Source organism: Lithobates pipiens, unplaced genomic scaffold, assembly GCF_037356315.1.
Source record: "Lithobates pipiens isolate NorthernLeopardFrog02 unplaced genomic scaffold, aLitPip1_a1.2 Scaffold_13, whole genome shotgun sequence".
Classification (NCBI taxonomy): domain Eukaryota; kingdom Metazoa; phylum Chordata; class Amphibia; order Anura; family Ranidae; genus Lithobates; species Lithobates pipiens.
The window spans coordinates 248,628,835-248,653,374 of record NW_027507718.1 but is presented as its reverse complement, the minus strand read 5'-3'; the positions used below and the strand labels follow the sequence as shown (position 1 = coordinate 248,653,374).

General features: G+C 44.5%; 2 protein-coding genes across 2 annotated transcripts; both read left to right on the top strand.

Annotated features, from left to right (window-relative positions):
- Positions 1 to 11,578: 11,578 nt before the first annotated feature.
- On the top strand, positions 11,579 to 15,979 carry PYURF (PIGY upstream open reading frame). Its single transcript, XM_077476491.1, has 2 exons — positions 11,579 to 11,768; positions 15,832 to 15,979. Exons 1-2 carry the CDS (start codon positions 11,587 to 11,589, stop codon positions 15,977 to 15,979), a joined length of 330 nt encoding a protein of 109 aa, XP_077332617.1. The 5' UTR covers positions 11,579 to 11,586.
- A 32-nt stretch (positions 15,980 to 16,011) lies between these two features.
- PIGY (phosphatidylinositol glycan anchor biosynthesis class Y) lies at positions 16,012 to 16,336 on the top strand. Its single transcript, XM_077476492.1, has one exon. It carries the CDS (start codon positions 16,012 to 16,014, stop codon positions 16,225 to 16,227), a length of 216 nt encoding a protein of 71 aa, XP_077332618.1. The 3' UTR covers positions 16,228 to 16,336.
- The last annotated feature ends 8,204 nt before the right edge of the window (positions 16,337 to 24,540 follow it).

Genomic DNA, 24,540 nt, shown 5'->3' with positions numbered 1-24,540 from the left:
GAGGCAGCGGGTCCATCCTTATTGCGCAGCGCGATTCGCTCATGCACAGTAGGGAACCGGGAAATGAAGCCGAAAGGCTCCACTTCCTGATTCCCATACTCAAGATGGCGGCGGCAGCACCCGAGTGACGATCGAGAGATCGGCTTCGGGTGCCGACATCGCGGGCGCGCTGGGCGGGTAAGTGTCCTTATTTTAAAAGTCAGCAGCTGCAGTATTTGTAGCTGCTGGCTTTAAAAAAAAAAAAAACGGCGGACTCCCGCTTTAATTGAATAAGCTGAAAGCGGACCTTCGGTCATTTTTTTCAACTTTCCATCTAACAAATCTTCTGCCCTTGTTGTTTTAACTTTGGATAGTAAAAAAAAAAAAAAAAAAAAAAAATGTTGCCAGTAAATACCTTATACAGCTAACTTCCTGTTTCTTGTCTAGTCATTAACCACTGAAGGACTGAGCCTCTTTCTGAGATTTGTTGTTTACAAGTTAAAAACATTTTTCCTGGTGCCTCCATGGCAGCATACTGGTGACAGAGCTCCGCCTCGACTCCTCCCTCAGGACTAGTGGATAGCAAAAATTAAAAGGCATAGTCCCTCCCCCAACATTCTCCTTTTATTCCTCATACCTCTTGTGCTGGTGAAGAGTAGCAGTACGTCCATACCTCTGCAGTCGGCAGCGTCCGCCAGGTTTAACCTTTCCCGTGTGCAGTCCCTGTTCTTAGGCCGCTCACAGCACTGATAAGACTGGGAACCCCTCTGTGGATCTGTTGGGGTCTTTTTCAGAGTTTCCTCACAGGAACGCAGTCTGCCACCATAACCTATGATGAATGTAAGTAGAGTCACAGAAGGATCAGCTCTCCCTTTTTCCCAGGCTTGTGATTTTTTTTCTTTATTTGCAGAATTTTATATATTTTTCTTTTTCTTCTAGCCTTTAGAAAAAAAAAAAAGTTTTTACATTTGCATGTTTACCTGGTTATTGTCATACATGCTTTTTCCATTGTCCCTTATTTCTCTGTACAGCGGCGGGGGGCGGAAGGTACCTAGGCTTCTCCCATCCAAAAAGCCCGGCAGACTGAGTCGTGCTGACATCCTTGCCGCCGTGTGCGCATGCGTGTTCCGGGGCTTGGGGAGGTAGACTTGCCTTTTTTTCTATTTTTCGCCATTTTACGCCTCTGGCGCTCGGCAATGCGGCGGCCATCTTAGTTTCTGGAAAAAAGGCCCAGATTTGCCCTTTTTCCAAAATAAATAAATAATATATATATATATATAAGGAAAAAGGGGGGCCTTTAAAAGTTCAAAGGTGGTCATGTGATTAACCCTCCCACCTTGTAGGTATTTAAGGTCAATTTCAGGGCAGGCTGTCAGAGTCTCCTCGCCTATGCTCTGCTAGGTTTCTCTGAAGCTGCTCTGTGGTAAGTATCCCTCACAAAAAAAATAAAAAATTCTTTGTGTGTTTTTAAAAAGAAAAAAATTTCCTTTCCCTTTCTTGCTATATTTCCGCAGCTGATCCTTGTGCCCAACTCCGCAATGAGCCATTCATCTCGCAACAAAGTTTCTCACACTTCTATTAGGTATGAGACCAACTATACGTGAGCTGGATCACAATTACGTCCGATGCAAGTGGACAAGGTTGGGGAAACCAGGATACAAAGAAGATGGTCCTGCTCCACCCAGGGAGTGGTATCCGACATCTTGGAGATGAGGGCAGCATTTCTGGCACTGACTTCACTGGCAGCTCAAGCCAAAGGCCAAAGGATACTTTTCGCCTAGACAACAGGGCAGCCATTGTCTATCTGCAGAAGCAGGGGGGCACTCGAGCAGTTCACTCCTCAGAGAAGTAGAACCGATCATGCTCTGGGCAGAGAAGAACCTCCTAGATCTCAGAGCAATGTATCTTCGGGGCAGATTAAACACAGAAGCAGACACACTCTCCAGGAACTTCCTGGACAACAACGAGTGGGCCCTTCATCCCCAGGTCTTTTATCAAATTGCCAGCCTCTGGGATCCTCCTCAAGTAGACCTATTCACCACTCCAGAGAATGCCAAGCTAACCAGATTTTTCTCTCGTCTGCCGCATACGCAACCCGAGGAAGTGGATGCCCTGTCATGCCCCTGGAAGTTCACCACAGCATACGCCTTTCCTCCCTGGCCATTAATTTTCAAATTGCTCCTGAGGCTTCTCAGAGAGAAGGTCCAGGTACTGGCAGTTCTTCCATATTGGCCCAAGAGACCCTGGTTCCCTCTAGCCATGCGTCTGAGCTCTCCAATCAGGACCCTGCCTTTCCCTCAACTTCTGTTGCAGGGCACTCTAATTCATCCAAACCCCTAGAAGCTGAATCTTCGAATCTGGAGGTTGCGAGGCGAAGGTTTGAGTCCCTAGGATGTTCTCTAGGAGTCATATCAACCCTCCTAAAAGCCAGAAAACCGGCAACCAATGCCATATATTCAAGAATATGGGACAAGTTTTTGACATTTGCCACAACAAATGGATTTGATCCAGTTCTTCCTTCCACATCAAATGTTCTGGGTTTTCTCCAGACAGGACTCAATCTAGGGCTTGGTCTAAGCTCCCTCAAAGTGCAGGTAGCAGCAATCTCTGCCGCAAAAAATAAAAGATGGGCGGTAGAGCCTTTAGTAATCACTTTCTTCAAGGGAGTATTAAAGATTTGCCCACCTGTCAGATGGTCTTTTCCAAAATGGGATCTGTCTTTGGTTCTGGAAGTCCTATCCGTCCATCCATTTGCTCCAGTGGAACAAGTAACAATATGGAACCTAACACTGAAGACGGCTTTTCTGCTAGCCATTGCATCTGGCAAAAGGATTTCAAAACTTCACTCTTTAGGGATAGGTGATGACCACATCTCTTTTTTTTCTCGATAGAGTGGAGCTTCGTCTCCTTCGGGGGTTCACACCTAAACTCGCTACTCCTAGCCACCTTTTGGAACCTTGGGCACTTCCAGTATTCACCAAAGCAGATTCGGGTGCTTGTCACAAGTTGGATATATCCAGGGTGCTCAGGGCCTACCTAGAGTCCACCAGACCCTTCAGGGAATCGGAATGACTTTTCATCGTACCATTCGGTAAATACAAGGGCAAGGAAGCTTCCATTAGAACTCTGGCATCTTGGATTTTTAAACTAATCCAGAAGACTTACAGGGTGAAGAATATGGAGCCTCCATTCCGAGTGAATGCTCATTCTACAAGGGCAGTATCAACTTCCTGGGCAGCAAGGGTTAATGTTTTGTTGGAGACGGTGTGCAGGGCCGCCACTTGGTCTTCTCACAATACTTTCCTCAGCACTACAATATTGACCCAGTTGCTCTCACGACTGTTGAGTTTGGAAGGAGAGCAATTCAAGCGGCAACTTCCCTTACTAATTAAACATTTATTGTTAAGCATTATCCCACCTGTGTCAGCTAGTTATTTATCACCAGTATGCTGCCATGGAGGCACCAGGAAAATGGAAAATTGTATCATACTTACCGTAATTTTCCTTTCCTGCTGCCTATCCATGGCAGCATACGCTTCCACCCTCCGTATTCTATATTACAGAGAATGTTGGGGGAGGGACTATGCCTTTAATTTATGCTATTCACTAGTCCTGAGGGAGGAGTTGAGACGGAGCTCTATCACCAGTATGCTGCCATGGATAGGCACCAGAAAAGGAAAATTACGGTAAGTATGATACAATTTTCCGTTTTTTTTTTTTTTTTGCTAGAATATTACTTAGAACCCACACAGTAAAGTTAGCCCAATTTTTTTTTATATTGTGAAAGATAACGTTACGCAGAGTAAATTGATACCCAATATGTCACTCTTCAAAATTACACTTGTGGAATGGTGACAAACTTTTACCCTTAAAAAGATCCAGGGCTAGAATTATTGCTCTCGCTCTACTGATTGTGGCGATACCTCACCTGTGTGGTTTGAACACCGTTTTCATATGTGGGCACTACTCACGTGTGCATTCGCTTCTGCACGCGAGCTTGGCGGGATGGGGCACGATTACAATTTTTTATTTATTTTCTTATTTATTTGACCTTTTATTTTTACACTGTTCTTTAAAAATATAAAAAATGTGTCACTTTTATTCCAATTACAAGGAATGTAAACATCCCTTGCAATAGAAAAAACCATGACAGGACCTCTTAAAGCGGTGTTTCATCTGTAAATTTTTTTTTTAAAAGTCAGCAGCTAAAAAAAAAGTAGCTGGCCGAGAAGCCAGGGACAATACCATTAAAGCCATTAACCTACATCACCTCATCTCAAGTTCTAAACAAAAGTGTTTCTTCCTGTCCTTAGATGCGGAGAAGGCATTCGACAGGGTGGCATGGGATTACATGCAAGCTGTCCTACGAACCATTGGCCTCGGACCTAGATTGACTACTTTCATTCAATCACTCTACCTCAATCCCACGACCAAAGTCAGGGTTAATAACACCCTGTCGAATGCCTTCCCTATACGCAATGGAACTAGACAGCGATGCCCACTATCCCCTATCCTCTTCATACTAACCTTAGAACCACTTTTGAATAGTATACGACAAAACCCTGACATAAAAGGTATCCAAACTAAAGTTAAGGAATACAAATTGGCTGCATTTGCTGACGACATCCTACTATTCCTAACACAACCCCATACCACAATTCCAATTCTCCTGCAAGAATTTCGAAATTTCAACCATCTATCCAACCTCAAGATAAATTTTACCAAGTCCTATGCCCTCAATATTTCCCTTTCCTCAGACGACGTCACCCTCTGTAAAGCCAACTTCCCATTTCATTGGCAGGAAGACCACATCACCTACTTAGGTATAAAGATTACAACGGATCTGTCAGATCTTTACGCACTGAACTATTTACCCCTGATACGACAACTCTCGCTTGACCTGAAACGTTGGGACAAGCCGACATTTTCCTGGTTTGGTAGAGCCGCAATATTAAAAATGAACGTACTCCCAAGAATCCTTTACACCCTTCAGGCTTTGCCGATACACCTCCCCCAAACTCTATTCAGATCTTACAGAAGCATGTGTACCAGATTCCTCTGGAGTTCCCACAGACCCAGAATCAAATATGACCAACCAGCCTTGCCCAAACACCTCGGCGGCATAGGACTCCCAGATCTCTCTAACTACCACAAAGCAGTACACTTGACGAGGATCATAGATTGGAATATCCACACAAATAACAAAGACTGGGTACACCTAGAATCCTCATTCACGTCCCTTCCACTTAGATCTCTACCATGGATCCAGTCCTCTCTTTGCATCAAGGAAATCAAAACACACCCATTCCTAGCCCCAACACTACACTGTTTCAGGAAACAGTGTGCACACACCACCCTCTCTACCATCCCGGGGCCACTGACACCACTGAACCTGAACCCCGACTTCCAACCGGGATCACACCAAACTTTTCTTCAAGCACACTGGTCACAACCACAAATTCTAATACAACACTTTTATAAGAACGGACACCCACTGACACGAGCCCAAATTGCTACTATTATGCAAAAACCACTTATTCCAACCTGGACATTCCAACAAATCACCCACTACCTACAGTCAATAAGGAAAAAAACAGACTGCTCCCGTGAACTTACGCCCTATGAGTCCCTATGCTCTTCGACTACACCCTTATCACATCTTATTTCCCAGACACATTCCCTTTTATTCCGGGATCACGACGTCACAACCTCCAAGTTTTGCTCCTCGTGGGAGAAAGATCTGGATGTCACCCTCACGTCGGCAGATTGGAAAAGAGCCCTCTTCAATATCCACAAAGGATCTGTAAACGTTTCCACTCAGGAAAACGGCTACAAAATACTAGCGAGATGGTATAGAACGCCAGACAGACTACACAAATGGGACCCCTCCGCCCCGGACGGTTGCTGGCGGTGTCACCAACATAGAGGTACATTACTTCACGTCTGGTGGTCCTGCCCCCTGCTCCAACCCTTCTGGAGGTCTATCCATAAATTGATTAAGGACATTACGACCTACGAACTACCTTATACACCGGCCCAATTTCTGCTACATCACACTACTCTGCCACAAACGTCCTATCGTAAATCAATAACTATCCACCTGATTAATGCAGCCAAACAATGCATTCCGACCCACTGGAAATCTCAGACTGTCCCCTCTCTTAAAGACTGGCTCCATAGAATAAACAGAATTTTAGAAATGGAGGAATTGATCCACATAGCAAGAGATACCCCTGCCAAATATAACACAAAATGGGCGTGTTGGAAACACTTTAAAACTACACCTGGATATAACCGCATACAAAGTCTCTTAGTTTAATTCGCCGATCCCTGTTCCACCCTCCGCTGCTCCTTCACGCACTACCACTGAGGCCCATACACATCTAATCTACCCTGTTTCTCATGCCTAGATTGACTGTTTTTTATATCTCTCCTCTATTCCCATGTTGCCAATTTGGTCCGGCCCCAAGCCACAAAAGACCCGACCTACTGCATGCCACTGTGAGTTACTATACGCCCCATTTTTGCCAAGGAGAACATCGGTGAACGGACTCTCTATCCCCCCCTCCTTCCTAACCCCTACTACCCCTCTGTCTTTCCCCTCCCCACCCACCCCATCCCTATCTTTCTTACGGGTACTACTTTATGCTCCATGCATTGTATTTAGAGGATTCACCCCCCCCTTACCTCTAGCTTGGCCCCGTCCCCTGAGATCTATCTGATGAGAACTTCGACAAGCTGTCTCTTTTTGGTCCTCATTACTTATTCCGACTAGACTCCTTTACACAAATTTGATTGTTACTTCTCATCTATGTGCTGTTACTGATGCAATACTAAACTTCTTTTCGCATTGTAATGTGCCCCGTGTTATCTTTGTTCTATACGGGCCATACGAATCTGTGTTCCTTTGTTTTTTGATTATTACATATCTTTATGTATGCTACTGTTTCTGTACCCTCTTCTTTATTCAATAAAATATTTTGAAAAAAAAAAAAGTAGCTGCTGAATTTTAATAAGGAGACTTACCTCTTCAGGGCGCCCGCGATGTCGGCCACCGAGGCCGACATGTCCCTTGGATCTCGGGTCCCAGCGCCGCCATTCGTACTAAGGGAAACAGGCAGTGGAGCCTTGCGGCTTCACTGCCCGTTTCCTACTGCGCATGCGCGAGTCGCACGACGCTTTGTGAATGGGACACGCTGTGTTAGGGAACACACAGTTCCCAGAACACAGCGCGCCCCATTACCCAGAAGACCGATGATCACCGAGGAGCAGGAAGAAGGCAGATTAGGAAGCAACAGCGACTAGCAACACCGATTTGTGACCAGGTAAAAAATGTTTTATTTTTTTTAATGTTTATTTTTAATTTTTTAAAATAATATTAATGCTCTTTTTTTTCAGGGTGGCCCTCCACTTTAAATATGAGATCTGGGGACAAAAAGACCTCAGATCTCATATTTACACTAAAATGCAATAAAAAAAAATGTCCCTTTAAGAGCTATAAAATGTCACTTCCGCCCTGCAATGGTATGGAGATGGGTGGGCCATCTTCCTCTCACTTGTCTCCATACCCAGAAAGGACATACCCGATCGCTGCTTACCAGAGCCGCCGGTAGCGGCGGAGGTCACAGAAGCAAATGCTCACCGGAGTGAGAGTGAAAGAGCTGTGCATGATGTCATAAGCCTAGGCTAATGACCAGACAAGAAACAGGAAGTGGGCTGTATAAGGTAATTACTGGCAGAAAAAAAATGTTTTACTATCCAAAGTTAAAACAACAAGAGCAGAAGATTTAATAGATGGAGAGTTGAAAAAATTACTGAAGTTCTGCTTTAGTCTTATGACATCATGCACAGCTTTCTCTCTCACTCTGGTGAGAGTTTTCCAGGAAGGGAAGGGGGGGGGGGGGTGAGTCATAAGAGGGCCAATGAAAGCTGCAGAGCTGGAAGTGTTCCCCCTGTGTGTCTGTGTTAATCCAAGAAGTAAGCAGGCAGCAGCTTCAGCTGCCTACAGTTAAAATGGCTGTAGCCAGACTCAGCAGAGGGAGATTTCTGCAGCATATTTGGCAAGTACAGAATCGCAGTATATATAAAATAATATGCAAAGTGGTTGGAGGGAAGCTTCAGAATGGCAAAGATGTTTTTATTACAAATTATGTGAGCAGACTAGGGTTGCCACCTGTCCAGGATTCACCCGGACAGTTCGGGTTTGGAATCATGTGTCCGGGTTTCAAACTGCCTGAAACCTGGACACATTATTCAGACTGGACTATGGCTTCCTAGCAGGCTTGCTGGCTGCAGTTGTCTAAGCTGAGAGTGTCTGTTACACACTAACAATCCCCTCCCCCAAGCACACACACAGACAGGAGAGGAGAGAGGGCATGACCTGCTCCTCTTCCTCTTGCCCCTACCCCTCTGTGTCTGCCCACATTCCAATCTCCAGCACTGTGCCTCAGAAAAGGAAAGTGAGGGCTGGAAATTTGAAGTCCAGCAGCCTCAGATACATCTGGGTAAAAGGTGCTGACAGCCAAGGGGTGAGTGAGCTCACCATCCATCCCTGTCTATGACTGAAGTCCCCCCCCCCCCTTCTCTGTCCTGCTTCTGAGTGAGTACACAAAGGCATACCTCCCAACTTTTTGAGATAGGAATGAGGGACACCTATCAGCAAAAGTATGCAGGCATAGGACACACAGCCTGCCGTGCCCCCTTAAAGGAGAATTGTAAACAAAAAAAAAAACAAGATTGGTTAAACCCACAAGTGATTTTTTACCACTACTATTCCTTCATATTGGCTTTTGGAATTTACAAATGAAGCAATTTAGAAATCAGATGAAAGGTTTAGCACTGGAAAACACTTTATGATAGATAAAAATTGCATTTTATATACATCTATATAGATCAGACCAAAATGAGGGACAAATGAGGAGGAATGAGGGACATTGCTCCAAATCAGGGACAATTGGGAGCTATGCACAAAGCTAAATCAGGGTTCTCAGAGCACCCCTTACATCAGAGTACTCAGAGTTCCCCCTTACATCAGAGTTCCCCTTTACATCAGAGTACTCAGTGTTCCCCCTTACATCAGAGTTCCCCTTTACATCAAAGTACTCAGTGTTCCCCCTTAAATCAGGGTTGCCAGAGCATCCCTTATGTTAGAGTCCCCAGAGTTCTCCCTTACATCAGAGTCTGCAGATTCCCGCTTTACAGTGTAAGGGAACTCTGCGAGTTCAGATGTAAAAAGGGAACTCTGTGGACTCTGATGTAAAGGGGGACTTTTGTTATTAACTTCTTATGATTATAAATGTTATTTATTAGCAAAATATATCTACAGGCAGTCCCCTAGTTACAAACCTCCATCTTACAAACAAATCCTACTTACAAACGGAAGGAGACAACAGGAAGTGAGAGGAAATCTACTCCTAGGAAGGGAAATTCTCTCCTTTAAGAGTTAAAGCGGAGGTCCACCCTAAAATGGACCTCCGCTCATCGGAATCCCCCCCCCCCTCCGGCGCCACAATTGGCACCTTTCAGGGGGGAGGGGGGTGCAGTTACCTGGATAATCCAGGTAAATGCACCCACTTCCGGGATAGCTGTCTGCGGAAAGGGGCGTAGATTACGCCCCTTTCCGCAACTGCCCGCCCCTTTGCGCAAGTGCCCCGCTGCCTGCTGGGAAACACACAGTTCCCAGAGGCAGCGGGGACCGTCCGGATTGCACCGCGCGGCTCACGCATGCGCAGTAGGGAACCGGGAAATGAAGCCGAAAGGCTCCATTTCCTGATTCCCATACCCAAGATGGCGGCGGCAGGACCCGACAGACGACCTAGCGATCGGCTTCGGGTGCCGACATCGCGGGCGCGCTGGACAGGTAAGTGTCACTATTTTAAAAGTCAGCAGCTGCAGTATTTGTAGCTGCTGGCTTTAAAAAAAAAAAAAAACGCGGAGTCCCGGTGGACTCCCGCTTTAATATGGAAAAAAGGTGTCTCCACCAGGGGCATTGATAGGTCTGCAAAAGATCTGGGGCTAGAGCCCATAGCAGCGGTCACCAAATTTTTTGAAGCTGCATTGGTGGCAAGCTGGCAGCACTGGTCCGTTTAGTGAGGGCAGAAGAGTGGTAATGTGGGGCGGGCAGTGTGAGATGATGTCATCTCGCTGCTTCCCACCGCACCTCTGACATTGAAGCAAGGGGGTCTGGCTGTAAAGTGGTGCTCCACTGATGACATGAAGCACCTGACCTCCAGTCCACCGCGCTGTGAGGGCGGAACAGAGCTGATGTGCGGCGGTCAGTGAGAGATGATGTAGTTTCTCTGCTCCCCGCCGCACCTTGCTCCCACATTGAAGAGGCCTGGCTGTGAGGAGCGTTGATGTGGCACGGGTGGAGAGAGATGCTATTTCTGCTTGTCCGCTTGCTCACTTTTCTCCTCCGTCTGTCTTATGCAGCCAGCCTGCCCACCGCAGCAGCCACCACAGCGACCTGCTGGTTAGGCAGGGACCCTGCGGCAAGAGACTCGGAGCTATGGGCCCCAGATTCAGGGCTATATCCCCAATAGCCATCCCCTAGCAATGCCCCTGGTCTCCACTGATGCTTTATCACCAATCCTTGTTTCCACAACAACCCAAAATTTTCAAAATCCAATTGTCACATTGCGTGAGGTGAAATCTTCTGAACAGGGGCACAGACAGCAAAACAAACATTACAGGGGTGTTAACCCTTCCCTAACCAAGCTATCCAAAAAGCTTAAAAATAGTTTTTTTGGCTGGAGCTACACTTAAAGAATGTACCTGTCCCGACTTACAAACAGATTTTAGGGAGTCCACCTAAAAAAAATTTATTAAAAGCCAGCAGCTACAAATACTGCAGCTGCTGAATTTTAATAATTGGACACTTACCTTTCCTGGAGTCCAGCGATGTCGGTAGCCGAAGCCGAGCAATCGCTCTGCTCTCGGCTGCTACCGGCGCCATTCTCGGTGAGGGAATCAGGAAGTGAAACGTTGCGGTGCGCGAGATGCGGGGGGGGGGGGTGGTGCAGGAAGGGGCGTGACTCCCGCAGGAGTCTATTCCCAGAAGTAGGTGCAGATACCTGTATTATACAGATATCTGCACCCCTCCTCCCCCCTGAAAGGTGCCAATTGTGGCACCGGAGGGGGGAGGAATCAGATGAGCGGAAGTTCCACTTTTGGGCGGAACTCTGCTTTAAGAACAAACCTACAGACCCTGTCTTGTTTGTAACCCGGGGACCGCCTGTATAAAAAATTAAATAAAACGCTGTGCGCTGCTAATGTGTTCAGGTTTGACTTGAAGAAAAGATGGCAACCCTAGAGCAGACTGCGGTTCCTGAAGCTGGAAGCTGATTGGTTACTATGCAGAGCTGCACCAGATTTTGCACTCTCCAGTAAATCTCTTTCAGTAAATCAAACCCTCAGTGACCAGTGCTGCCCTGATAATATACACATACAGTATACATGTGATCATTGTTCCTAGGAACTGAGAAGTGTTGGCTTTGTTGTCAGTGGGAGCATTTTGAAGCGGTGCACACAGGAAGTAGGAAGAGGTGGAGGAGGACTGAGTGCAGTGAATGATGGGTAAGCTGTACTTGTCCTTGTAAGTGGAGGATCATGCTGGGGATGAGTGTGATCAGAGCAGTATGTAAGTCTCTGTCATTGCCATCTGTCAGGCTGCAGCCTGTCCATACTGTGTCTGTCCTCAGAGCTGCAGATCAGCAGATTAGGAGCAGCCAAGTGTTTGATAGCAGTGTGCTCCAGTTCCTGGTCTGCCCCCTCTCCAGGAAAGCACTCAGGTATGTCTTGCTGACAGCACAGCAACCTAATGTCCTTTTCCTGTATGGCAGCCTGTTGTGGGGTTAATGGTCATAAATGTGTGTAGTTGCAGACATGTTTCCTGAATGTTTGCTTTAAGTAGGCAAAGGGTTGTGAAAACATTCCTTTTAGTCATGTGCTAAGTTATCATAGACCAGGGCTTGACAAATTTGCTTTGAATCTAGGAGCCAGCAAAAAAAAAAGTTAGGAGACAATTTTTAATTTTTTTTTTATTAACAAATCTTATGGCCGGAACATGTAACGTTCCCGAATGTGAACGTCTCCTTTTAACCCTTTCACAGCCCAAGCTGTATTTTATTTTTTTTAATTTTTTTGCATTTCTAGCACAATTTTAGGGCTGAAGATTACATAAACCCCCAAAACATTATATATTTTCTGAAAGCAGACACTCTAGAACAGCCATCACTAAATGGTGGTCCTAACACAGACTGACGGTCCTGCCCAAACCCCCAGGGCCGCCAGTGAAGTGCCCCATTTTAGCCGTCATTGGTTGCTGGGACCGCGGGTGTCCCAGCAACCGGTGACGTTGCGTGTGCGCCCTGCCGTTTGCTGCTGAGCGCAGCTCTCGCTCCCAGCCAGGCCGAGAGTTGAAGCGTGATGTCACATGCATGCCCCACTCCCCTGCTGCTCACGGTTTCCAGATGCCGACTCTCGCTCCTTGCGAGGTATGATACCTCGCAGCGCGCCCCTCTTTAGCTTGACACCTGTGCTGACTCCTGCCCTCAAGGCATGTGGGGAACATATTTTCTTAAGGGGATCGCTCATGGGCATATTTTGTTGTGACAATCAGAGTGCACCTTAACATAAAATGTGCCCATCAGCATGCCCCTTATTTTATGTTAAGGGGACCATTTTATGTTAAGGGGCACTCTGATGTGCACATTTTTATGTTTAGGGTTACGCTGATGGGCACATTTTTGTTGTGCTCATCAGAGTGCCTCTCAACATAAAATGTGCCCATCAGCATGCTCTTATTTTATGTTATGGATCACGCTGATGGGCACATTTTATATTAAGGGGCACAATGATGGGAATATATGATGTAAGGGGGCACTCTAACAGGAATGCTTGATGAAAGGAGGCACTGTGATGGTGGGGTCACCTGATGTAAATGAGAATTCTGATAGCAACAGCTGATGTTAAGGGTCACTCTGGTACACCTAATCTAAAGGGCACTGTGATGGTGACACCTAATGTAAGGAGGCACTGTGATGGGGGAACTTTATATAATGGGGAACACTGATGGGAGACACCAGATGTAAGGGGGCCTTCTGTTGCAGAAACCTGATGTAAGTGGACACTCTGACAGGAATACCTGTTGTAAGGTGGCACTCTGATGGGAACACATTACTTAAAGAGGAAGTAAAGTCTTCCTCTTTAATTGTACCTACAGGTAAGCCTATAGTGAGGCTTACCTGTAGGTACTGTAAATATCTTCTAAATTTGCACCATTTATAAGATATTTATTGATATCATCAGCACATGTGCACTGAAGGAGCGGCCTGCTCGTGCCTATGCCATAACTGGCGGCATCCGCGCGCATGCAACGTCATCACAGCTCCGGCCAAATACAGCGCCAAAACCCGCAAACCTGGAAGTAACTCCAAGAAAGATGTCGGCCATGTCAGCGGTGTGCCAGCGGCATTGCAGGGCACCAGTCTAAGGTGAGTATTTCTTGTATGCGATGCATACAAGCTCATTATGTTTTTTTGTTGAGGTTTACAATGTAATGAATTACTCTGGTATGGGCACCTGCTGTAAGGAGGAACATCCAATTTATAATTACAGAGTATTACCATAGTGTGTGGAGGAAATGTAACAAAAGTGCCAATGAGCGTGGCTTGCGCCAAGAAAAGGAAAGTAGACACGCAAGTCTTTCATGGCATAGACTTGAGATTCAGACCTCGGCCGGAAGAAAATTTTAGTGACCGGACCTCCTTGAATTTTAATTCAATACCCCTGCCCTACAGAATAAAATAGTGGTAGTTCCAATTTTTTTTATGTCACACGATATTACCGCAAAGGTCTAGGAAACACAAAATGTAAAAAATAAATAAATAAATAAATCAATCATTAAAATTTTAATTTAGGGAGCACAAAAATGCAGTAAATCACACAATTATTTGGTAAAATATAATTGTGTGATTTATTGCATTTTTGTGCTCCCTAAAATGAAATTTTAATGATTTATTTTTATTTGGAAATTTTGTTTCCTAGACCTTTGCGGTAATATCGTGTGACATAAAAAAAAAATTGGAACTACCACTATTGTATTCTGTAGGTCAGGGGTATTGAATTAAAATTCAAGGAGGTCCAGTCACTATATTTGGTAAAACTTAAAAGCTGAGGTTGCACTGAGCAAATACCAATATGTCAGTACCCTATATTTTCCATCTTGACAGTCAAGTTCCTCCACCCCAAACTCGCTCATCCATGTCTTTATGGACGTTGCTTTGTACACTGGTGCACAGTCATGTTGGAACAGGAAGGGACCACCCCCAAACTGTTCCCACATAGTTGGGAGCATGAAATTGTCCAAAATGTCTTGGTATGCTGATGCATTAAGAGTTCCTTCACTGGAACTAAGGGGCCAAGCCCAACCCGTGAAAAAACAGGCCCGCACCAATTCTCCCTCCACCAAATGATTTAGACCAGTGCACAAAGCATGTTCTATAAAGACATGGATGAGCGAGTTTAGGGTGGAAGAACTTGACTGGTCCTGACCTCAACCCGATAAAACACCATTCTCATCCAACGTCAGTGCCTGACCTCACAAATGCGCTTCTGGAAGAATGGTCAAACTTTCCCATAGACACACTCTTAAACCTTGTGGACAACCTTCCCAGCAGAGTTGAAGCTGCAAAGAGTGAGCCAACTCAATATTGAACCCTACGGACTAAGAATAGTCCCCATACTTTTGGTAATATAGTGTATAAATATGAAGAAAAAACTAAAAAGTTAAGCAAATATCCATTAAAACATTATTCCTCTGCGTATCTACTTCAGTGTTCCACCACCAGAAAAACGCACACAGGTGCGGATCCCTAGGGCTCTTGGAATAATATGCAGGTATACAAGGTAAATTATGGTGTTGTACTTTCCCTCCTCCACTTATGTGACATCCATGGTTTCCCCTTGTTGCTCTACTGCTGCCGTTTTTGTCCTGGATTTATGGGCCCTGAGTCTTCAGCCAGGTTTCCCCATTGGCTGGCCAAGGATTACATAACTTCAGTGCTTGCTCCTCTTTCTGGCACGTTGCTCTTACAGCATCTTGCAGATGTGTCCCTGTATAGTTAGGAAGAAACTGATGACAGGCAAACCACATAACTGAGGAAGGGATGTCACCAGTCCCCTTGAATGCTGACACCATTAATTTCAGTGCCATCTGTGAAGTGGAAAGAAGCGGCAGGGGAGCACTGATGAGGTGAGTATAAGTGGGTTGGGCCATCTTGATCCAGAGCTGTGCCCGAGAGAAGCAGCACTGCCCTATTTTTCTCCCTCATCACTGGACTCTGTGACGGCAGCGAGAGCCGTTGGCTCCTGCTGCTGTTAATCAAATACAGTGATAAGGGAGAGGGAGCAGCGCCAAGCCTCACTGTGTGCGTCAATAGACAGATACAGCGTGGTTCAGAATCAAGCCAGTGGCACACAGAAAAGAGGAGCATCAGACTGCTTTGTGCAAAACCACAGCTAAGGTAAGTATAACATGATAGGGTTTTTTTTTTTTTTTTTAAAGAACCTTTAGAATCACTTTAAATGCTGTCTGCATGCTTGTTACCAGGTCAGTCACTGTCAGAGTATTGAAGCCACTGGGCTAACTTTTCAAAAATAGATCAGCAATGGCAACTCCTGCATTCCTTTTCTTTAATGTTGAGCTATAGCAGAATGTTATTGTGGTTGTTGGTTATCTGCTAGATTTGTAAACTTACATTATTCAAAGGCCAAAAAAAAAAAGAGCAATAAACAGGGTAATGACAAGAAAACAATAAATTATTATAATTCTTCTCACTTTTTGTGTTGTAGGTATGATGAGTCCACCAATGAGCTAATCAACGATGATCTGGGCATTGCATATCCTATTCTAGATGGAATACCAAATATGATTCCTCAAGATGCACGGATGATTCACAAAGACCAGAAGCCTGAAGAGAGTGATCAGAAATCAGAATAATCTATCGGGAGTACTGTGTGGACCTGGAAGCCATGTTTCTGTCACTCCCCACTCTGACAGTGCTTGTCCCTCTGCTGTCACTGGCTGGGATTTTTTATTCTGCCTCTGTGGAAGAGGACTTTCCCAAAGGGTGCACCAGCACGGCCAGTGTTTGTTTCTACAGCCTCCTGCTTCCAATTACTTTGCCTGTGTATGTGTTTTTTCATCTATGGACATGGATGGGACTTAAGCTGTTTAGGCACAATTAATTACCAAACTGACTGTGCACTTTGTTACTGGTCATTGTGGTGGGATATCTTTATGCTGGCCTGTAGCAATTCTTGATAAAAAATAAAAGGTGTCTTCTTGCAATGTAAATGCAGAGTAACTTTTTTTTTCTACAGTACTGATGCAGTACATATTTCAAAAGAACAGGGCTTTTAACTCTAGCTATCTATTTACTTGGAGCAAAAACTGTAGACAGTGTTTGTTTTTTTTTTTTTTTTTTTCCTGTAAATTCTCCTGCATGTTAACCTATGTGCCCATGCATACATAATAAGGTTGCACTGATACCGAGCTTTTGCACGAGTGCTTGTACTCGTGCAAATGCTCCCATGCCTAATTTGATACCTGGGCAGTCAGGGGATAATCAGTGCAGCAGTAGGGCCCATTACAAGCACCAATCTCCCTGTATAGATTTCAACAAAGTAGCTGACAGCCGCTTCTCCTCCTATACCTCTAGCAGCTTTCAGCTGCATTATGGAAATCTATAGGAGTAGGGAGATCGGTGCTTGTAACGGCCCCCAAAACTGCACCAATCCCCACCAACTGTCCCCGTGTCCTCCTTTTTTTTTTTCCTTCATGCTCCTAAGGTCTCCCATCATTCTGTCCTCCGCGTCCCCCTTCACTCCCCTTCCATGTGCTCTTCCGCTCCCCCTCTCTGTAATCCTCTGCCCCTCTTCCATGTCCTCCTCAGGTACCCCCTTCCTCAGATATCTCAGGATGGAGAGCGGAGGAAGGAGCCGGTAAATCTGTCATTTACCAGCCCCTTCCTTTTCTGAGTGCACAGAGTCGGTGATCACTGACTCTGTCCATTCATAACTGAGCATTGTAATCTGTGTTTATAATGCTTCAGTTTATGAATAAAGAGGAGCCTCTGTCTCTCTCCATTCATCTTCTGTGCAGTTGAGGCTGCAGAGAAAGGGACTGGGGGAATCTGTGTCCCTTTCTTTGTCTCAAAGGTGAGACCTCACCAAAGCCCCCACCCCAAACGTAAAATTGAAAAAAATAAACACTGACACTGTCCAAAATAAATAAAGCATTGTAAAAATAAAAAAAAAGATATAAATTATAAAAAAAAAAATTGTAAAAAATAAATAAAATAAAAATACAAAACTAGTGGCACATGACATAAAAAAATCATTATCAGTAATCTGTATCGGCGAGTACTTGGGGGGGAAGTATCGGTACTTGTACTCGGTCTTAAAAAAGCGATATCGGTGCAACCCTAATACATAGACTTTTAGCAGTGTTTAGTGGCAGGAAAAAAAACACTGCCAGTGTGTTCAGGAGCAGCAGAGTTTTGGCAGAAAAAAAAGCTTGACGCTGCTAAATGCTATGCGTACTTAGCGCCTGAGCATTAAATCATTTCAATGACCAGAATAAATTATTGTTCTAGACAATGAAATTAATACCAAAGCTCTTAAAAGCTTGTGACACTTTTAGGCCTCATGCACACTGGATGTTTTTACAGCTGCTCCTAGGGGCATCTGGTGTAAACTCCCCTGCATGTTAGCCTGTGTCCATGCGCACATAGGCTTTTAGCAGCATTTAGAGGCAGGGAAAAACGCCACTGCCAGTACATCCAGGAGCAGCAGAGTTGGGGCAGAAAAAACACTTGACGCTGCTAAATGTGCCTAAACGCTAGGCACGTGTAACGCTTGAGCAATTGCTGAATTTCAATGGTCATAATAAATTGTTTATTCTGGTCAATGAAATAAATTAACACCCAAGAGCTTGACTCCTGTAAAAGGTACTAAAATCTTGTAAAAGCTTTAGATGCTTTTACAGGCGGCTGACATTCTTTCTGCAAAAACACAGATGGCTTCTAGGAGAGTTATAATAAACATTCTGTGTGCATGAGGCCTAAAGCTTAAGGCTTCTTTCACACTGGGGCGTTGCAGGTGCTGCTGGTAAAGCGCTGCTATGTTTAGCAGTGCTTTACTGCCGTTTTAGTGGCGCTATTTGGCCGCTAGTGGGGTAGTTTTAACCCCTGCTAGCGGCCGAAAAAGGGTTAAAACTGCGCGTAAAGCGCCGCTGCAGTGGTGCTTTGCAGGCGGGTTTGCAGCGCTGCCCCATTGTTTTCTATGGGAAGGGGCACTTTAAGAGCGGTAAATACACCGCTCCTACAGCACTCCAAATATGCAGCTTGCAGGACTTTTTTGACTGTCCTGCAAGTGCACTGCTACAGTGTGAAAGCCCTCGGGGGAGGGCAGCGGCTGTTTCAGGGCACTTTGCAGGTGCTATTTTTAGCGCTGTAGCGCCTGCAAAGCACCCCAGTGTGAAAGGGGCCTAAGTCTAGGTAGGTATAAAGAACACATTATTGAAGTTTTGTAATCAATAATAAATAACATGTTATATTTTTTTTTAATTCAGGCAGTGTAAGTACCTGAATTTTGCCAACTCCCCTTTTGCAATCGCTATATACAGTGACAGAACTCTATAGAGGGGAAGACAGAAGCAACACAAAAGCCAATCGGTATGCTTTAGTCTAATGCCCTGTACACACAGTTGGATTTTCCGTCGGAAAAGGTCCGATCAGATTATGTTTTCGGAAAATCCGATCGTGTGTGGGCTCTATCAGACTTCCCATCTCTTAATGTTGTATCAGCATTTAAACATGGCAATAGAAGAAACCTGAATGAATAAATAATGGGGTTGATTTACTAAAGGCACTGGTTTTACTAAACTAAACTTTTACTAAAGGCACTGCATTTACTAAAATACACTGTGCACTGGAAGTGCACTTGCTCCAGAGTTTAGTAAATGAGGTAAGACTTCACTTTACAAATAATAATCACATGCAAGAAAATTTTTTTTTTTTTTTGTACGTGATTGGATGATAAAAAACAGCAGAGTATATTTGCCTTTAGTAAATCAACCTCCCGGAGCTCCTAATCACTAATCTTTTAGCTAAATGAAACTGTCCTGTAAACTGTGTCTTTAGACCATACATGGATTGAAATGTGGCAGTCTAAGCAGGGACCAATGTATGGACATGCAAGCCATGTATGGGCAGGGTGGTTGTACAGAAGTACATCTACCGATCGAATTCTGTACAACTGTTCTGTTGGAATTTTGCTGATCGGTGCATTCTAACAGGGGGGAAGACTCCTTGCTGTCAGAATACAATTGCACAGCAGAGAGGCTTTGAGTAATTTTTTTCATTCAACCTGCTGGTTGACTGGAAAAAAATGACCCATTCTTGGCCAGCTTTGAAGCAGAGCTCCAGGCTCCTTCATAAAAAAAAAAAATGAAAAGTCAGCAGCTACAAATACTGTAGCTGCTGACTTACTATTAGGACACTTGCCTGTCCATGAATCCAGCAGTGTCTTCATGTAAGCTGATTTTCAGTTTGGCTCTTGGGTGCTGCCACCAGTTGTGGCACGGGCAAGCACATCCAGAAGTGGGAGCGGGTACTTGTCAAAACCAGGTACCCGCTCCTCCCAAAAGATGCCAAATCTGGCAGAGGAGGGGGGCGCAGGCAAACAAGCGGAGCTTCCCCCTTTGGGTTAAGCTCCGCTTTAAGGAACTGGCTGATTTCCCATACATGTGTACAGCTGTCCATTCAACAGAAGCTGGTCTAATGACTGGCTTCTGTTGAATACTGGTTTTCCACTGACTGTTCAATCGGTGTAGACTGCTGGTGGGGGGGGGGGGGGGGGGGGAGTCTCCCTGTTAGAGATCCTTGCATCAAAGTTGCTTGTGTTGATGTGGATATCTGACAGGTATATTTTCATTCAGCCCGCTGGTTGATTGTAAAAAAAAAAAAAAATCATATGTGTGTACCCAGCTCTACTCCAATGCTGCTAACAAGAGTGTGATCAGCAATGAACATACAATATGCTCTCTTACTGGATACTATAGACTAGTATGCAGCCTGTGTGTCAAATAAAGACAGCCTCTATCTGAGGCTTCTAACAAGGGGTTTTGCTGCTTAGCCATTTCTCATTCCCAAAATGCTAGCTGCCTAGCTTTCTTTGTAATCCCCTAGCTGCAATGACATATTTGTTAGTGTTTGAAAACAAGTATGGAGGTAAGAAGCATAGACTTTGCTTCCTGTAAGGTTAGTTACTTGGAAACAGATTAAACCAGAGACAGCCAGAAAGAATTTTCAGGAGGAGGTCGGCAATAGCAGCCTTTGAGTTGCCTTCTGTTGTTCTGGATGAATTTCATTGATATGCATGAATCTATCCATGGCCGCTGTAGACACCCCCTATTCAGGTGTCCGGCCCAGTTTTGGCGCCTGAATTACAGCAGCGGGGGTGTTTTTAGAGCCATAGGCTTCAAAAAAAGGTGGACTTGGAGCACAGAGCATTGCGCTTGGAGCCCCCCCTGTTGTGTTGGAAAAGCGAATGAATATCAGGAGGTGTGGGTCTAATACCCATCACCTGATTAGCTGAAGGCACAGACGCCTTCCGATTGGATGCCTAGCAGGAAGGAAAAAGAGACTAATGGAGGACACCGCCGCCTGACCTGCTGCTCATCCCACCATCCCACAACTCGCCACCATCTCCCGCTGCCTGATCCCCCACCAAGATGGGGTAAGTTCCAGGCAGTCAGCGAGCATGCAAGGGGGGTCACAGTGGTAGCATTTGACGGGCACAGTGGCGGCATTTGATGGGCACAGTGGAGCAATAGGTGCAAACCGGAAGTGACGCAAGCGAACAAGCTCATTGCTCGTAGAGTGTTACCTGAGCATTTTTAATTAAAATTGAGTGTATTACTTTTATGCTATTCTAATAAATATCAGTTCATACGGTATTATACTATCTGCGATCTTCCTTCCATTTATACCATCCTGAGTGAACCAATTTGAAAGGAGGCTGTACCCATTCTAAGGAGTATTGGAGAGGTGCCTGTATCCATTTTAAAGAGTTACCGGTGTGTCCACCCTAAGAGGGACCATTTAAAGATCCCCTGGTCTCTGAAGCATCAGACCCAAGTTATGCTGTAAACTTACAGGAGTAAGGTGAGGGGCTAGTACACACTTAAGCCTCATACACCCTATCAGTTTTTTTTGCTGATTTTTTTCCTTCAGGTTTACCAAAACCATGTAGTGCAAGGGCCTGCCTGATTGCATACAAATTGAAACTCCTGAGGTTTGACTTCATATTATATGGTTTTGGTAAATCTGAAGGAAAAACTCAGCAGAAAAACTGATAGTGTGTATGGGGCTTTAGGTGTCACCTCAGCTTGGATTGGCCAGGCATTGGCCGTTTTATTGCACTATTCATGGTGAAGGGGACCATCACCAATTTTTCAACTTTGGACGTTTTCATCCATCCACCTCCTGAACTTCCTGGGCGAAAGGTTCTGCCTTTCTTTCTATTGTATTAGTCTCTTTTGGACTGTTTTATATAGTTTGTTTTTTTTGACCACCCAAGTTCGGGGTGGTTCTCTGGATATTTACTTTTTGCACTCATTACATCACTATTGTTATGTACCTATTCCAGGATTGCACAGGCACTGTTTTGCACTTTGACCTTTATTATGTGTCGCTGTTTTTGTTGATCTGTTTCAGATTTATTTGCATATGCACTTTATGACCGATGACACTTTATCTATTAGCATTTTACACCGTTATTTTATTTGCATTTGCACTTTATTTTAGATAATTCCCATTAAAGATCAGAGAGCTCACAGCGCAGCATCCCTACTACCCATTTAACTTTGACGGAGGGTTCTCAGATCTTTGTGTCGTGTTTTAACAAAAATTTTATATGGCTGCATGATACAAACCTACATAAAGTAAAATTCTATAAACCCACAATTATGCAAATAAATACTTCAAAATCAGGTCTTAATCGCCATCTTAACACTAAGAAAATAAGCAAAAAAAAACGTATTTCATATATTTCTTATTTGAGTACTGAGGTGGTGTGAGTCGAATCCAATCAAAAAGCTCTATAGAGGTTTGGATTAATAAAGGAGGAGTGAGGGGGTCCCGATAAAATATCCTTGGTGGGAAAGGAAGAACTACAACTGACCCAGAGAAAAGTGACCTGCTCTGTAAAGCACTAAATGACCTCCTTAAAGAGGTGACAAATCTTCTCATGAGTTTTTACCTGAGTGGGGTGATGGACACCTGAGCACAAATACAACCGGCATGGATTTTTTTTTACTAATGGCACTTTAATCTCTGTGGATTTCATGGACTATGCTTCAGAGACTGATGAATTTATTAAAGAATGATTAATATGAAATATGTCTTTTAGTCTGATTTGCTTAGTGTTTAGACCTGGTTTTGAAATATTTATTTGTACATTTGTGGGTTTATAGAGGTTTACTTTTTTTTTTTTGGTACAATGTTTTTATTGAAATATAAAAGGGAAGAACCAGATAACAAATTCCCACACAGGGGAAATGATCATAAAACATAAGAAAGAGGCTCACATGAAAGCGCAAAATAGAACATATGTTATGAGGGTTTAGATTATAGACGGACACTGGCCCACCAGCTGGACCCGGGGGCCAGAGCGTTATGCCCGAGTCATGAGACCCAGGGGCTAACGGGGTGGCACAACGGACAAGAAAGAAACAATAAAAACGAAACAAAGGACAAAACTAAAATCAGAAGGTGGGATAATAGGTGCAGAGCAGCAAGCAAGAGGGACAGAGAGTAAGTGAGGAGGAGAAAGGGGGTGTCCCCCAGGCTGGAGGCGGGATAAATTAGAATCTAGAGGCCTAGGCTAGATGCATTTAGATTGGGGAGTGCAAAGGACCACCACGGGGCCCATACCTTAAGAAATTTTGCATGGGAGTCGTGGAGGATGCTGGACATTTTTTTGTGGATCATAAGGCCTCATGCACACGGACGTTTTTACAGCCACTTTTTTGAGCTTTTTTTGCAGCTTAAAAACGGCTGTCCATGTTAGTCTATGGCTTCATGCCCACCTAGGCGTTTTTGAGCTGCAAATGGCATAGGCGTTTTTAAGCTGTAAAAAAAACCCAGTACCAGTGCGTTCCGTGGCGTGGAGCTAGAGCTGTAAAAACGCGAATCGCGGGAAAACGCGCAAAAACGCGCATAAACGCGCATAAACGCGCAAAAACGCGCAACATATTTTCTTTGTTTTCTGAGTGCTATAGCCAAGAGATGTGTTTCTTAAAAAACGCTACTTAACGCTAACGCTAAAAAACGCGCAAAAACGCGCAAAAACGCCAATGCAAAACGCGGTAAAAATCACGTTTTTAACAACAATTTTTCCAGGCTTCGGAGCTAGCTTTGCAGCCAGTTTTTTAAAACGTCCGTGTGCATGAGCACTTAGGGTCGTCGGGGTATTCTTTACCTCTGAAAATGGGATAGAAGGTTTTTTCCAAGCCCTCGCTATTGTTTGCTTGGCTGTGATGAATAGATCCGTGGCTAGTTTCTTTTGGTGAGAGAAAAGGCCCGGGAGTGTGCAATGAAGTAATGCAAGTTTGGGGTCCTTGTGGAAGTGGACATGAAATAGAGAGGGTAATAGCCTGAAGACCCTTGACCAGAAACCGACAAGATGGGGGCATGTAGTTCATCTCCTCGTTGACCACAACCTCTAAAGCATCTGTCATTGTATGATGGGTTTGATTTGGCGATACGGGCTGGGACCCAGTACCAGTGCAGGAGGACCTTATAGGCCGCCTCCAACGTGGCAGTGTTAAAGGAGCATTTTGCTATGCTAGACCAGGCTTTACTCCAGTCCGCTAAATCTATGGCGGACAGGTCACGTTCCCATTTAAGCACATAAGAAAGTATAGTGGATGTGCTACCGGCAGTAGAGGTTTACATTTTTTTTAAAGTGATTTAGTGTGACACACAGTGATTTCACATTATTTATTTGTAAGTTTGTATCATGAAGCCATTGTAGGTAAAAATATGAAACGGGATGGATTTTGTATTAATTATTTGAGATTTTCATATTTGCACAGGTAATTTTAGGTCAATAGTATTTATTGATTTTTCACCTTATTACGGAAGCAGACAGGTAGCTGCTGGGAGGAGGAGAAGAACGAGTCTTATACAGGGCACTCTTTCCTCTGCCACAGCTATTATTAAAGCGGAACTACATTGCATCTGAGATCCACAAACCAAAAACGCCATCTTTAGTAAGGGCAGAGGATTCATGTAGCATTTACTTCCTAGAATCTATCTGTCCTTAGCTCATGCATACAGAAGGTGTGCTTAGCTGTGAAAACCCCGCCTCCCCTCCTGAAGACTGGGATGTATAACATAGTTTGCCTAGGCCTGGAAACCAAAAGGTAACTAAAGAAATGTAAAAAAAAAAGTTTCAAAAGAGTAAAAATTATATACTTTTCTATCTCTTAAT